We start from the raw sequence: 16108 nt of genomic DNA on the forward strand, positions 1-16108 counted from the left end.
AACTTCAGACATTACATTTTCAGAAGCTGCATCTGCTCCCATTTGGGGGGACTGTTCTAAAGCAGGGAAAATAACCTGTCCCTTGCCAAACAGGAAGGGCGATACAAAGAAAAGTTTAAACATTTGACAAGTATCAAATCAACCCATAAAGCAAACTCCATAAGAGAAGTAATTTGAAATCTTTTTAGAAAAGAGTCATGCAGTAAACACCACCCTGTTGACAACCCCCATCATGCAACTAAAAGTCATCAGAAATTATGATGTTTGAGGGTTTTTTAATGCATATTATATATGCATAATAATAAGCATATTTTTAATAATATGCATATTTTTAAAACACAGGCCACTATCTCACCCTTTCAGTTTAATTTATTTTGCAGCTCACACAACTAAATTACTTTTATATATCCACTCCATGCAACACAGTAAGAACATTAAGTTTTCTTTGCAAACACCACTTTAAAATTACTGTTTTCACTAAAAATTCAAACTTTTAAATGTGTTGGTGGTTTTTATTAATAAGTTTTGCAACAGTTTAAGAAAACAACATTTTTTCTAAGTGGTTTCTCAAAAACGATACAATCCTTTATATAAGGTAAGAGGTACAGGAGTGGTGGGGAATTGAATCAAAACATAAGTTTTTCCACAAAGCTAACCCTGTTTTAAGAATTTTGTAGATTTCAGCTGTCTCTTTCATATTGACAGACAACACGAGGAGGAAACATATTAATTATATTTCACTCTGTTTCAACCGTGGCTGCTGTGAATTCAAAGGACACCTGCACTTAGCAAAATACAACTTCCTTTCTATGAGGAAAGGCCTACACGCCGATTTAATCACATAAGCCCCCTTCCCCGCCGCAGGCAGGGTGGGCTCGGCGGGAAGGAGGCGAGGGCGAGCGCGTTTTGGGGGGAGCAGCGGCTGCCGGAGCAGGAGCAGCCCCGAGCCGGGCTCCTCCAGCAGCAGGAAGTTTCCAAGGGGCCGCGCCGAGCATGCGCCGTGCGCAGCACGGGCTCCCTATGTGGCAAGAGTGCAGAGGCAACAACCGAACGAATAACAGAGACAAGAGATCAAGAGCAACAAGCTCCCTCCCCTCTGTATTCCTGCGGCCGCCCCCACACAGCCCTCCTTGCCCAGGCTGCTCTCTCGGCCCGGGCCCTCCGCATCCACCGCGGGCAGCCGGGATTAGAGAGTCTGGCAGCCAAAGCTGCTCCTGGAGAGGGAGGAGAGGAGAGCGAGAGCAGCTCGGAAGCAAACAGCGGAGTGCATAACCTGTGCCTTCAGCTCGCACGTCTCAGGTGGCGGCGGGGGAGCGGCAGCGAGCACACAGCTTGTCCCCCCCGCAACTGGAAGAGGGGATGGGGGAGGAGGAGGGGAGAGAAGAGAGGGATGGAGGTGGCACACAATGGCTGGCTGTGTGTGTGTGGAGGAGACGGCCCACAACAGCAGCCATGGGGGGGCTCAGGGCTTCTCCGTGACCCCCATTCCTCATCCCAGATACACCGAGGTGAAGGAGGGGGGGTTCACTGGGGATCGGGACATTCCCATGTGTTTGCACATGTGTGTGCGTGCGTGCCCTTCTTGTTTCGGGGGAGAGGTAAAAACGGGCAGAGATATTGGGGGGGAGGGGGGGAAGAGGCTGTGAAGCGCCCCCCAAGCTGTGGGGAAGGGAGGAGGTGGAAGAGAGACCGGCTACCAGCGCCAAGCTGAACGAAAATAGTTATTTCGTCTTATGCCTGTTTTCTGCAAGGAGTCCCACCCGCACAGAGCTCGGGAACGAACCCAGGGAAACGGGGGGGGAGGGAGGGACGGAGGGGGGTCACAGGCGGCACTGAGAGGGAGGAGAGGGGAAGGGGAAGTCCCCCCACCTCTCTCCCGAGCCCGCCGCGGGGGCAGGCAGCTCTCTCCCCAATATACACACACAAATAGCTGCTCCCCCCCCAAAAAAAACAGGGAGAGAGGGCTCCCCTCCCCCCGGGAATCCCAGGCCCCTCCTCTCCCTCGGCGCGCTCCACCCCCGGGGCCGGGAGGAGGCGGGGGGGGGACAGCCCCGGCCCCCCCTCCGCCCCCCGGGCCCCCCTCAGCCGGCCGCCCCGGAGCGGGCTGGCGGGAGAGCTATGGGAGTCGCTTACCCTGGTCTCCTGGCTCCTGCGGCGGTTGCAGGACGCGCTCCAGCTCAGGGAAGGGCAGCTCGGGCAGGTCCAGCAGGGCCCCGTAGCGCTCAAGGAAGGAGCAGACAACGGCGAAGTTGGGCCAGGAGCCCGGGCAGCGCGGGCCCGCCGGGGCGGGGGGCGGCGGGGATGGGGCCGGAGGAGCCGCCGCCGCCGCCGCCATCTTGGACCTGGGGATGGAGAAGGAGCTGGGGAGGGGGAGGGAGGAGGGGGCGCTGCCGGGCCGGGCCGCCACTATCCCACAATGCACCGGGGGGACGATGAAGGCAGGGGAGGGCAGGGGGCGGCGGCCAGAGCGGTGCGAGCCGGCTCCCCTCCGCCGCGCGCGGCGAGGGGGAATGAAAACAAGGCGGGGCAGGGGCGGGGGTAGATCCACGGACCGACCAATCGGAACTGGCAGAGGGCGGGGCCGGCAGGAAACGCTGTCCAATGAGAGCTTGGCAGCCTGGAGGCCCCGCCCCCTCCCCGCGGGGCCGGGCGGAGGCGGAGCCTGGCGGGGCCGTGGGGTCGCGCGCGCGGGGCGGTGAGTGCGGGCGCGTGATGGAGCCTCCGTGAGGGGAGCGGGCGGGAGCGCGCGGCCCGCGCCGGGGCTGTCCCGGTCCCGACCCGGTCCCGGTCCCTGTGCCCCTCACGCCAGGCCGTGCTTCGGGCGGTCCTGAACTGCGCCTTCCTTCCCAACTCACTCCCTCCACCCCTCCCGCGGTGCTTCTCAGCGGTCTCTGTCCTTATCTCCTTGCTTCTCTCCGCTGTATTCACCAAATGCTATTCCCCCTCTTCTCTTACTACCAGCTCCCCGTGACCTCCCCGGTTAACTGCCGTTACAAGGCTCCCCAACGAAAAGGAATTGCCGAATTCCCAAAGTGTGTCTTCCTCCTTCGTGAACTTGACACTTTCCCCCTCCCTACACAGTTGATCTAAAGTTCTCCCGTCCTTTCTGTTTGCCTCCCTCCTGTCAGTTTTTAATCCTGACTTTCCTCTGGCTGCTGCATACCCTGGAATGGGAAGTCGCCCTCCTCCTGACCCTGCTCCCAGGCAGCGCTGGAGAGCCACATTGCCTTCTGACACCTTACAGGAATTTGTTCTGCCCAAAACTTCACGCACACCGATTTACTCTTCCCCTTGTATCCTCTTCAGTCTCAGGTTGCCCATTGGATTTTACAAAACTTCCTTTCTTTCTGCAGCATCTTAAAATGTCATCGGGTGCATTGCTCTCGTCCACCTCTTTGTTCCATTTGTTGCTGGTTACCTCCACAGAAGAAAGGTGCGCTGGCACTCTTAAAGTCCACCAGCTTGCCCAGCTGCAATTCAATTGCTCAGCTTGCTTCCGCTTCCTTCTCAGCTGCTTTTGTCTTCTGCCATCCTTATCCAGCGCTTCGTTTCTCTCTTTCAGTATAGCCTCCTGACATAAACGTGCATTTTCCCTCCTTTTGAGTTCTACTTCCTTTATTTCTGATGTTTTTAAACTCTCATGACTTTGCTTGTGGAGTCCTTAGCCATTTCTGCTCCTCATCTCTTTGTGTTTGGACTACTGCAGTTTGCAGAAATTGCAATTTTAGGTTGTACTTGCAAGTCAGTGAACTCAAGGTCTCTTTTGATCTTAAGTGCTAATGTATATTTTGATACTTTACATTTCTCACAGTGAATAATTAAAAAAATAATTTGTTTGAGAGCTATTTTCCTGCTCCTCAGTGATTGGAGCATGCTCTACATCCAAGGATGCCCAAAGTTTCTATCAATGAGTTCATTCTCACTCTAAGATATTCTTATTTATTCTAGTGGCCTTACTGATAATCTCTGGCAGTATTATGGGAAATGGTTTTAGAAGATAATTTTTTATTTGTGCCTTGTAAGTTGTGTCACTTCATTTCTGCTGTTTACTTGTTTTAATGCTGTTTGGAAAAGATAGCATGGAATCCTTGCTCTCTCATTTGCAGTTTTTTGGCTCTTTGATTGCACAGTTCCAGCCTTATGATACTGTTTGGACTGGGGAAGGTGATATTCCTGATCATCTTATTGTTCATCCACCTCTGCCTAACCTCCAGGTCTAATTCTACCATTTCATCTGAAAAGTAGCACAGGCAAAATTATTTTTATTCTTCAGAGCCAGGTTCTGGCTGCTTTATTCAGCCTTTACTCTTTCATTTCATTCTGTTGGGACTACTGCTGGTTGTTTCTTCAGCTGGAATATCCCTTCAGGCAGACCTTTGGAAAAATAGTCTTACAAATCCTTGCTTGAATCCATTGCATCGTGGATGTGCGATGAGAGAATCTAGAGTGAATTAATCCAAGCAAGTTTCAGTCCCCTGTAGGTGCTTGCCTTGCTTCCTGTTTGACAGGACACATGTGCCACTAACTCCACACAAGAGTGAGAAGGAAAAGAATTGCCCTGGACCTCTGGCAGACCCAGTCCTGTGCTGAATCCAGAGTAATGCACTTTTTCCTTCATGCAGTGTTTCACGTGGGATACTGAGATCTGCGTCTGGCAATCCAAGGAGAGCACGTCCTGTCTGGCAGTGCTGCATCTTTTGTAGCACGTGCAAGACAGGAAGGGAGGCTTCCAGGAGGACTGGAAGCGTGGTCATGCCAAGATTTATCTTTTGCAAGGGCAGTGCCTTTAATCTGTGCTGCCAGGGTTCATGTAATTAATTCAAACTGTTCAATCCTGGTGAATGTAAACAATTAAACAATAAAGGGAGAGAATCTGTGTATCTGGAAGGATCTGCCACAGAGATGTTCTGGATTAGGCAGAGGTGGACCTTTTTTACTGGAGAAACATAAAATTTTCTTCAAAATGGGGATTTCAGACCATGTGAATTGGAAGGGCAGAAAGGTGACTCTGCCCTGGAGAGGTGTCAGTGGACTGCCATGCTAGTCCAAAGCATTTCCAGGGGATCATCACGCTGTGATTCCTCTCTTTGCATCCAGTGCCAGAATCACCACAGCAATCAGCCTGCAGTACCTGGGGGACTTTGAGGAGGGGAAGGTTTCTGTGGGGAGCTGACAGGGAGTTTGTGAGGCAGGGTCCCTGCCCTGCTGGTGCCCAGCAGTGGTTGTGGAAGCAGATCCCAACATCGCTGCAGGGCTCACCAAAACACTTGGGATACAGGGGCACTGATAAGGCTCTGGCAAGTTCCAGGCAACAGACATCAAAGGAAGATGTGTACCAGTGGTTGGCTGCTAAAGGAGAAAGGGAGAAAATAAGCAGAGACTTAGAAAACATGACTGAGGGGATGTTTATTTAATCTAAATGAAATAAAAGAAAAATACTGTGTGAAATCATCAAGAAAACAAACAAACAAACAAAAAAAGGCGAAAAAGACAAAGATTAAGCTGCTCTACTTGTCCCCAATAGAAAGGATTAGAAACAATGGATTTAAGTTGAAACAATGAAGATGGAAGTCAAACAATTAGACAAGTTTTTATTTGGATATATAATCCTGGGAGACTTGCTCTCTGTCAGCAGTGTCTGGGGAAAGGCTCGACCCCTTTACACCCCTGAAAGTCTTGTTTTCTGTAGCAATGTGACAGTGACACTCTGGTTCATGGCTTTACTGTTGGGTTTGGGTTTGTTTGGCAATTCCTTTTAACCTCATTTACCACTTTAATGGTAAAAGAAGAAAGTGGCCAATGAAATAGTGCAGATTTATGATATTTTAGGAAATTATTATCATCCTTATTGTTCATTTTGGAGAGAAGATTAAAACCCAGATGTGAGAGGATATTCTGGGATCTGATCCCTGTTGATAGTTTTAAAAGTTGAACATCCAATACTTGAACAGATTTAGCACACAAAATGATTTGCCCAAAATCCTGCACAAAATCCCCAAGAGGACTGGTAATTCAACAGATCTGCTGATCCTCAGTTCAAGTCTGTTGTCACAAAACCACGTGGATAAAGTCTGTAACAGCATCTCCTTCCTAGCTCCTTGGGGCGAGGACAGAATTTTCCGTTTTTATTAACGTGCTGCATATGTTGGCCTGATGTTAAGTATTAAATATCCTTTTTCCAGACTTCAGTTCTGCTTTGTGATGTCTTCCCCTGAAATTGCTTCCCTTTCTTGGGGTCAGATGAAGGTGAAGGGCTGCTCTACAACGTATAAGGACTGCAAAGTATGGCCGGGAGGAAGCCGGACATGGGATTGGCGAGAAACCGGGACTAATGTAAGTTTGCTGGTTAGTACCTTGCATTTAAAACAGGACTCTCAGAATGGTCCAGAGAACAGTGTTAAAGCTCCAGACAGAAATTCAGTGAGCTGCCTTTTTCTTTCATCTAGCCATTAGATTTTCCTGGTAAGAACTGAGTGTATGTTTTGGAGGTGACTTTGTGGAGGGGTCAGAGGGCTGCAGCCCCACTGTGTCCTACACGCAACAGGATATAGCAATTGTTGCCCTGAGCTCTGACAGCCACCCTCACCAGACAGCTCTCACATACCTTAGAGCTCTCAAACAATATTCCTCATCTGTCTAAGAGTGCAGTTTTCGTAAGATAACCGTAACAACCTCTCTTCAGACTATCTAAACAGAAGTTATCTTGAGTGAGATAGGAAAAGAAATTATGAAAAGTCAAAAAATAAATAGACAGTAACTGACCTTGCGTGTTTGGAAGACAGCATTGCATGTGGTTTAGTTTTTATCCTTTTCCTTGGGGTCCCTTGTACATATTTCAGAGGAGATATATGCAGATACAGTGTCTCATGCACTATTTTCTCTGTGAAAAGCTCATGGTCAGGCTAATCACACAGTGACTTCTCTTGGTAGCCATATGCTAAGTGCTTGCCCTTAAAGTTTATCTCTAAATGCAATCAGAATTGGAAGGAAGTGCATGGAGCAGTATTGGTGTTTCTGATTTAGAAGCAGTATAGCAAATATTGCTATGATGGGAACTTGATGTTGATAATTCTCCCCATATTATGACTTGCACTGGGATAGATGATTGGCTAGGAAAAAAGAAGTTCTACACTTTGGAAGCAAGAGTTAAAGCACAAAATAGCAGTGTAGTGACCAGGCCCAGCACCTGCAGCCATATCAATGCAGAGGATGCAGCTCTCTTGGATTCATTTTGACACAACTGAAACACAAAGCATTTGGCTTTGCAACTTCATCTGTAATCTTTGGGAGAATAGAATTTTTTTAATCTGTCAGAGTTCAGTTTATGCAGAATATATAACACCAAGAGAAAGGTGTTGTTGTCATGCAGATATCTGCACCTTGCAGAGAAAAAGGTAGCTGTGTATGTAACCTTTTAAAATGTATTTCATTTATGGCCTGCTTATTTAAAAATAAGTTTTCACTGGCTGTTCAAAGGGCTGGGTTTTGTGGGAGAGTTGCTGTCTGCTTGTTTGACAATATAATTTTTGTGCTTTATATGCACATGGCTGGAGAAGCAGAACAGGTAACAATAGCCAAAAAGTTCCCAACTAGTTCCCATCTCAACCACATTTTTATATTCCAACCACTGGAAAACTTTGGTTTCAAATTATAGGCACTTACTAACATTTAGGAGGCTGTGCTTTCTTTTGAAAGTTTCTAACAAGGAATATCTTCTTGTCACAAGTAAAACATTTAAATCCGTAAGTTTTTAGAGGACTTGAAAAACAATGTTAATTTAACAATGTTAAATTAAAATTGGAGGAGAAAAAGAATAGTTGGGTTCTCTGGAGAACTAGGTTTTCTGGCATCCTTTTTATTTAATCAGGAAGTAAAAAGTGCATATCTAAAGTAAGATCTTATGTAAATCACTTGTAAAGCTCCTGCTTTAGGTCAGTTCTATCCTTGCAGCTGAGGAGTGAGGTGATTTTCTTTGAAAAGAAATAGCAAACAACAAATATTAAGAATAGAACTAAGCTTTTTCTAGACTGCATCTCCAATGTTGAGGAAGAACTGTCAAAAATTTAATTTTGTCAGCACTGGAAACTGTGAGATTCATCAGCTGCATTTTCTGCCCAGTTTTTTAAAGATGGAGTTGTTTGCCTACTTTCCTTAAGCATGTTTTTCCTGGAGGTAGCTGGAACTGAAGTGTGGAAAACAAGCAGTGCTGGTCATGTCCTGCACTCTAGTTGGAAATAAATTGCTTCCTTTCCTCCTCTGCTTTCACACTGCTGTCTAGTGAAGCATTTTTTCATCAGGAAAATTGTATGACTGGCCCTGCAAGGTTCTGTAACTGGGCACTAACAGTTATTGTGGCCTTAACCCTTGGGGATGAATGGCACCCTCTCTCCCTGGCTGGCTGCATTTCAGTGCCATCTGCTAATGGCAGGAGAAAAGACATAGGTATTGCTGAAATGCAGGCCAGAGAACAGAGCAGGCAAGAAAATCTGCTGTCAAATCAACAATGATACAGTTATTTCATCATGTTACATGTTTCCTGTAGCAACAGTAGTTTCTTGCTAGCATCAAAGTGTCCTGTGTAACCAAAGAAAATCCTTTTGTTCCGTGGCTTTAATGTCTCAGGAGAGCTTCTCACGTGACAGCAAACCTTCTCCAGAATCTAATTATTGTAATTGCAGTAAAACACACCAATTCTTCTTGTCTAAGTTTTGAGTCTACTTAAAAAACCCCAAAGGAAAAGCATTGCCTATTCCGTCACAAACAAGCACTTAGAGTGATTTGGTCTGAGAAAGCTCTGCCTATGCAAGTGAGTTCTGAATTCCAGGTGTGGGTATGGAATGTAAATGGACTAAGGGGAACACAGCCCATGGTCCTGGCAGCCCAAAGGGCCAGACGTGTCCTGGAGTGTGTCAAGCACAGCACACTGAAGGACGTGCTTGTCCCACTCTGCTCTGCACTGCAGCAGCCCCACCTCAAGTTCTGTGTGCAGTTTTGGGCACCCCAGCCTAAGGAGGACATCAGACTGTTAGACTGTGTTCCAAGGAGGGTGATGAAGGTGCTGAAAGGCCTTGAGGGCAAAGCTTATGAGGAGCAGCTGAGGGCATTTGGCTTGTTCATCTTGGAGAAGAGGAGGCTGAGGGCTGACCTCATCACAGTCTACACTTTCCAGAGGCAGGGCAGCGCAGGCAAGGTGTTGATCTCTCTGGTGACCAGCAGTAGGACCCATGGCAATGGAGTCAAGCTGAGAGGGTGTCAGGATGAAGGCTTTCCACCCAGAGGATGCTCAGGCTCTGGAATGGGCTCTACCACGGGATGTGGTTACAGAGCAAGCTTGTCGGAGTTCCAGAAGCGTCTGGATGGTGCTCTTAAGTCGTGGCTTAGCTTAAGATAGTCCTGTGAATGATTCTCATGGATCCCTTCCAACTTGAGGTGTTCTAAGATTCTGTGAACTTGGAGAACCATAAAGGTGAATCATCTCTGTTACTGAAATTTCAGACATCAGCCATGCTAAAGACTTTCTTGTGGAATAAGTTTATTTTATGCATTGGAAGTGGCACTCTACAGTGCAAGGCTTTTTTCACCTGCAGCTTTAGGAGCTCATGTGTTTGTTTTAGCTGGGAAAGTCTTACTTGCCCCATTCTCCATGAGTCCACCGTGGCATTAGCTGCTTCAAGTGAGAAACTCAGACCTCTCAAAAACTTCTGAACTTCAGAATTCTACTTAAAATAAAAAGGAGGATTATTATTTAAAACATAATTAATATTTTAAATATTTATAATAATATTATACTAATAAATATTATTGTCTGTTATCATATAAAATATTAATTATAATATTTTATATAATTATACATAAATCTAATAAAATAATGTTATTATATAAAATAATAAATAGTAATATTATTTCTTATAATAATGTTTAAATATGTCTTTAAAACATAAATAATATTTATGTTTTAAAAATACACACCAAAGAGGGGCCAAATTATAGCCACAGGATGTCCAGTATCTTACTCTTGACCACATGGAGACAGATAGAAACTGAATCCAGGAGGAGAATTAGGGTAACATAATAATGTTTTATATTAACATTATAGGTGTGTTTATGCATTCATATGTTTAAAGCATAATAGCAGTAAGTGGGTGTAGTTTTTAAAACATCTGTTAATGTGCTGTGTAAGTTACTTCTTTCTCTGAGGCGTTTGGATTCAAATATTCTTTTCTCAAAATAAAGAATATTGCAGAAATCCAAGCTGTTAACTGAAATTAAGTTACTCAATAAATTTCAGTCCTCTTTAGTGAGATTTGCAAAGTAAACAAGAAAATTAATTAATAATTTCAATTATCTGAGGAGTTCTTTGTATTTAAAGTGAGGAAACTTTGGCGTGGAACCGTCTTTCTTTCAAGCAGATTTTGTTATTTTGAAATCAAACAACAGTATTGTTGCAATTTATTGATTTCACCTTAACTGTTAATATTTATAAAATGCCAGAAGTTAAGACATAAAAGTTTAAGAAATTTGTAATGCATCTTTTTAGTTTTGATTATTTAATAAGGAATTATAATCCTGCCATCAATCAAATAATTATCATCCTTCATCTGCATATTAAATACCTTGTTCAGTTTCTAATGTTATCTACTGTGTGTATGTACAGAAGAGAGTTGTGTTACATTCTGGTTCTGCTAATTTACCCTGCTGCTCTGTGCTCAGGACACACAGACACAGCTTTCCTGCCTGATGCTGTCAGTACACAGACTATTATTTTCCTTCCCTGACACTTAGCATTCTCCAGGAGTGCAGCCAGCTGACCTTGAAGAAGTCGTCAAGAAGGGAGTTAAAACTGTGGTGATTGGTCGTGGCATGAGTGAGGCTTTGCAGGTAGGTTTTTGTGCTGTGACAAGCATAAAAAGAACTGTTTGTTTTCCCTCTCCCTCTGATTAGGAGGAAAAAAATTAAATCGATGATGCTTCACTGAGGGAAAAAGATTGAGGATCAGCTCCTGTCAGGGGTCCCTCAGGTCCTGAAAGAAACATCATTTGAGCTCCTCTGTATTAGTGTCCATGCCAAGCAGTAAACAGGTTTATGTTCTGCTACAGGAGCAAATGAAACAAGAAGAATTTTTCAGAATGTCATTAGTCCCCTCCTCTTGCAATAGGTTATAACTGGCTCTCTAGCCTGCTGTAAATACTTTGGTAATTAGGCATTCTTGTCACAATTGTTGCCAGGGTGTCATTTCAGCAGATAAACTAGCTACAGATAGCTCAGATCAGAAGTGCTGAGCTTTACTCGGTGAGAAGCAAGTCTTTAGCTTTCTGGTGGGATGAATAACACCTTCTTTAGATTAAATTCCTTTAGCTTCAATTCTATTTATTTTTGTAAGAGAGGACCACATTTTAAAGTGTGCTAAGGAGGTAGGGGAGCTATGTGTATAAAAGCAGCTTTATTGAAGAGAAAAAAAATTAAATCAATCTTAGCATTGTCATTTTGGCTACTGGCAATGACTTAAGTCATGTTTAACAAATGGTATGTGTCTGGTTTTTTTACAGTTTAAGGGGAAAATAATCTGATTCTTGCTTTTGTGATTTCTTTTCTCTTCCGAGGTTCCAGCATCCACTGTGGACTATCTGAAGAAGAACGGGATTGAGGTGCTGGTGCTGCAAACGGAGAAGGCAGTGGCGGAGTACAATGCCCTGGCTGCTCAGGGTGTCAGAGTGGGCGGGGTCTTCCATTCCACCTGCTGAAGCACCGCTCATTCCGCCTGCCCGGCCCGCGGCCAAATCACCGACACACCTCTGCTGGATCAAATTGCACTCAGTGGAGTGTGAACTTGCGTGCCAAGGCATTTGTGCGCTGACCATCGAAAATGCAAAGACAGTTTATTAGCTCAGGATTTAAACAAATCGAGGGCTCACAAAAGGCGGGGCTGTTAATGTAATTAAATCGTTTAATGACAGAATAATTTCTATGTATTGTTGAGATTGACCTAATTTTCCTCTGAAGGCCATCCATAGTCTTGTTACTTAACATATCACCTGTTCACTAAATCAGGAAATTATATTTTGAATACTTTTATTACATTACTGGCTACTGGAATGCAGCCATAAAATAGCCGATGAGCACAATCAAATGGTAGATATGAAGTGGTGGTAAAGAAGCACTTTACCACCACTGGATAAATAAGTTAAAAATAAAATAAATTAAAAAGCAAACCCATAACATAGAACTTTACCTCCTGCAGGTGACCTCAGTCATGGTATTTGCCAATTTATGAACATCACATAATAGAGCACTTTTAAATTTTTCATTGAGCCTGAAAAAGGGGAAAAAATGTCAGCAGGGTATAAGCATAAAACCTGGGCCTTAAAAATTTTCTTATTAACTGCCAGTTTTGAGGATTGAGCTGTCTAATAAGTATCTATTCAGAAGTTCTTACACGCTTAAAATAATCAGAAACATGAGTTACAAAGCTAGAGTTTGCAGCGTAAAACATTGATATGTAGAAAATCAGTCTGAATTGCTGCTAGCAAGGTACTGCTGGCAAGCTGGGGATGCGTGTGAGACTTGTTACTGGTCATCATTATCTGATGATTTAAATGTTGTTCCAACAAACATTATTACACTGAAGATTCAAACAGTTCTCTTGGTTGCTGTTCCTGGTGGGCTTCTATCAATATTGCCAGTCACAAGTTCTACCTATTGTAGATTTTTTCCCCACCAGGCTCACCATTTATTGCTCTGTGCATATTAATTCTGTGTGTATTAAGGAAAGTACCAAGACAAAATGGTAAAAGCCCTGAGGCACTTGGAGCTACCTAAGCAGTAGTAGAGAGGCTTAGATTGATAGGAGAGCACAATAACTTTCCCAAGGCACACAGAATACTATGTTCTTTTTCTGCTATTTGCTCTAGTAATCATTTAGAACCTTTTATCTGATAAAATACAGAGCGATGTAAAAGCAAAGGGAAAGTGAAAGTTTTATCTTGCAGTCTCCTAATGACAGCAATGTTTTCTGTTAGTGTAGCTACATTTGAGGCAAAATCTTACATAACCCAGCAGGAACTGCCTTTCCAGCTGCATCTGTGTTGTCTGACACAGCAGCTGGTATAATGCTCATTGTAGCTGCTGTGACATTTTTCTGCACAACTTGCCTGGTGTGAAGGAGGAGGTGAACTACTGACCCAGAGGACTGTGGTCACCCTGAGGGAATGCCAGCAGAATGAGTTCCTACCAGCCCACAGAGTGTGGAGACTTTTTGCACTAAATGTTATCTGATAGTGAAGGCGGTTTGACTTTCTTGATCATGGTCATATATTTGTTTTATTTTAGGAGCTTCTGGGCCTTAAGGCAGCCTCAAATGGGAAGAGGCTTGGTAATGCTTTGGCTGAGAAAACACTGCAGTACTTAAAAAAATGGAACCATGCGCATTACACCGTTAGGAGAAGTCGAGCAAACACCTTATCTTTCTCTTCCAGGTCTGTTTTTTACTTTTTTTTTTGTAACATATTTTCATGTTAATGTGGCACATTATTGGTGATGCCACATTCACCAAAACTGCTTAGCTGAGGTCCTGCATTTGAGACAAATACTGTGGGCTCCTCACCCTGCTGCCGCCACATGATCTGTCCTCCCAAAAGGCACACAGGGAGCAGACCTTGTTTTGCATTACCAGCTGACTGAGGTGTACCCTACCCAGCTTTGTGCTGCAGCCTCTTAATTCTTCCCTTCATTTGGCAACTGGTAGGATGCAGAAGATTCCACTTCCAAAACAGGGAGCTGCAGTGTGCAAAGAAATGGATTTATTTTTTTAAAGGTAAACTGCTAAGTTTCCCCAGCACCAGTACAAAATTTTGGTGTCAACAAGGAGATAATTTGCTGCAAGTTTTTCCATCCATGTCTTCTCTTGCTGCTCTCGTCACAGCTTCCTGAGTCAGCACTGTCAGTTCCCACAATAGCATCTGTTCCACTTGGGCTGCTCCAGTCACTGAAAGCCCGATTTCCTTCTCGGTGCCTGAAATTGCTTTGCTAGATGGTGGAAGCAGCTGGGATTGATTCATCAAAAAATTCCAGCAGAGCTCAAACTGGTATCTTTGTTAAATTGCTGTTTTCAGCAAGAGCCATAAATAATTTGTTAAAATTACGGGCTCATAGCCCAAATCATGGGAATGCACTTTTGTAGGGCAGGATTTCTCACATCCACCACTGCTCTGCCTCCCACCAGGAAAACGATCTCCCAGTAGGCAGTGAACTCCCACCCTGCCGCTGAAATGAAAGCCGAGCTGCGGCTGGGCTGGGAGCCAGGAAGATTCCACCCCAGCTGCTCTGCCACCGAGCGGGTCAGTCCCCAGCCTTTATCTTTGTGAAGCAGCATGTGTGAGCTGGCAGCCCGCAGGAACAGGCCATAAAAGGCTCACAGACACCAAATGCAACACGAGCAGCATTTTTAAGGGACATTGGGCAGCATTTGTGCAAAGCCTGGCATCCGCAAGCCTTAAAACTTTATATTTTGAGGTCCCGCTGATGCTGCATTAGCCAACTGTAAAGTAAAAAGACAGCTTTTCTGCATTCCCACTGCCTGTTACTAAGAATAAAATGGAAGATGCCAGTGAAATAAGATTTAAAAAGTGATTCTAACTTAGACAAGACAGGATTTCAGAGGAAATCATCTCTATGAGCTTGAACCCAAGATGATGACCAGTACAGGATGGTGGAGAGGGCAAGTCTGATGAGGAGCAGCCTGAGGGAGCTGGGGATGTTTAGCCTGAAGAAAAGGATGCTCAGGAGGGACCTTATTGCTCTCTACAACTGCCTGAGAGGAGAGTGTTGTCAGTGGAGTGTCACTAAGAAGTGACAGGACAAGAAACAGTCTTAAGTTGCACCAGAGGAGATTTAAATTGGATATTAGGAAAAAATATCTTTCCCAAAAGTGTTGCCAGGCTTTGGAACAGGCTACCCAGGCAAGTGGAAGTCATCATCCCTGGCAGTGTTCAAAAGGTGCGTGGATGTGGCACCTGGGGCCACGGCTTAGTGTGGGTGTGGTAGTGCTAGGTTTATGGTTGGACTCCATGGTCTTAGAGGTTTTTTCCAATCTAAATGATTCAGTGATGTCATGCAGTTGTGATTTAGATGCATACCCTGTTCATTCATCTTCCCAAGAACTTGCTTTGTACTTTTTGCAGTGAGTGTCCCTGCCCATTTACATTTTTTTGGTCCTTTCTAAAATAAGATAGGTGAAAGCCACACCAGGTCTGAGTTAACGTCTCATAAGCTTCAACTTTGCTCCCAATACACTTATGCATTGTTTTTTGAGCTCTTGACTCAGTAATTGAATTGTTTACTTCCAAATTTGTGTCATGAATTTCACTGGACTTCAGCAATCTGGATATGAATCTCCCACTGAAAGCATTCAAAGCTGGGTTTCCCACATACACAGATGCCTTATTTAAATTAAATCCAGAAAGTTAATGGTAAACAGGACAACACATTTTCAAACCACTAACTTACTTCTCTTTCATGTGAGGTCAGCATTCTACTTGCTCTGCCAGATTCTTTTCCCTCTTGCTTCCATCTAACTAGCAGGTACAACGCAGAGGTGAGGGGTGTTTGAACATCCTTGGTTCTTAGCAAATTACTTGCCCTTCCTTTGTAAATTGCTTAATCTCCCTGTGGCTGCAGATGTACTGGCACACTGTTCCTAGACTTGGAACCACCTGAGAGAACAGAAACTCCCCATACTTGGGTGACTGTCATTTGAAGCCCTCTGTTCCCCCTTCAACAGGGATGAAAGATGCAAATTATCTTTGTGCATGACTAGAGCCCTTTGTTTTTCTTTTCATTCTGAGATCAATCATCTTATAGGCTATTGCAGTGCAGAAGCCCAACAATTATCCAGAATTAAAGGACAATGGGTGAATGGCATGAGTGCCTCTGAGACAACACAGAGCATGAACTCTGGTATTTTTGAGAGCAGAAAAACCTTAATGTCTCAAACCTGGGGATGGGAACAAAAAGTAAACATCTGGATCTCAGCAACTACAATAAGCCTTGCTTTTAATGCAGATTTCTTTTCCAGTTCCCCATATGTTGGACCATGGTGCAAAATGGGCAGTAT

At 44.6% G+C, this 16108-nt stretch overlaps 2 protein-coding genes across 6 annotated transcripts in view; one reads left to right on the forward strand and one right to left on the reverse strand.

Annotated features, from left to right (window-relative positions):
* Nucleotides 1-2451, reverse strand: part of RSF1 (remodeling and spacing factor 1) — a 61278-nt gene extending 58827 nt beyond the window's left edge. For 2 of the 3 annotated variants that reach the window (XM_058825213.1, XM_058825212.1), the window contains exon 1: nucleotides 2134-2451. In XM_058825213.1, the coding sequence (XP_058681196.1) occupies nucleotides 2134-2335 (202 nt within the window). In that variant the 5' untranslated portion in view covers nucleotides 2336-2451. The remainder of the gene's footprint in view (nucleotides 1-2133) is intronic. The other variant, XM_058825211.1, reaches the window with a different exon arrangement.
* On the forward strand, nucleotides 1128-12311 carry AAMDC (adipogenesis associated Mth938 domain containing). 3 transcript variants are annotated; one of them, XM_058825216.1, is made up of 4 exons: nucleotides 1128-1299; nucleotides 6183-6333; nucleotides 10783-10878; nucleotides 11601-12147. In XM_058825216.1, the coding sequence occupies exons 2-4, from the start codon at nucleotides 6202-6204 to the stop codon at nucleotides 11739-11741; spliced, it is 369 nt and encodes a 122-aa protein (XP_058681199.1). In that variant the 5' UTR covers nucleotides 1128-1299; nucleotides 6183-6201; the 3' UTR covers nucleotides 11742-12147. The 3 variants fall into 3 exon arrangements, with proteins under 3 accessions (XP_058681199.1, XP_058681200.1, XP_058681198.1); XM_058825217.1 differs by lacking the exon at nucleotides 1128-1299 and adding an exon at nucleotides 3209-3433 and having other exon boundaries at nucleotides 11608-12311; XM_058825215.1 differs by lacking the exon at nucleotides 1128-1299 and adding an exon at nucleotides 3209-3433.
* Nucleotides 12312-16108: the final 3797 nt, after the last annotated feature.

Source organism: Ammospiza caudacuta, chromosome 2, assembly GCF_027887145.1.
Source record: "Ammospiza caudacuta isolate bAmmCau1 chromosome 2, bAmmCau1.pri, whole genome shotgun sequence".
NCBI lineage: Eukaryota > Metazoa > Chordata > Aves > Passeriformes > Passerellidae > Ammospiza > Ammospiza caudacuta.

Excerpts from the sequence above, each read along its gene's own strand:
- AAMDC (XM_058825215.1), top strand. The coding sequence starts at position 3,363 with ATGTCATCGGGTGCATTGCTCTCGTCCACCTCTTTGTTCCATTTGTTG. Across the intron at positions 3,434-6,182 it reads GTTACCTCCACAGAAGAAAG|ACTTCAGTTCTGCTTTGTGA; the intron begins GTGCGCTGGCAC and ends TCCTTTTTCCAG. Across the intron at positions 10,879-11,600 it reads GCATGAGTGAGGCTTTGCAG|GTTCCAGCATCCACTGTGGA; the intron begins GTAGGTTTTTGT and ends TTCTCTTCCGAG.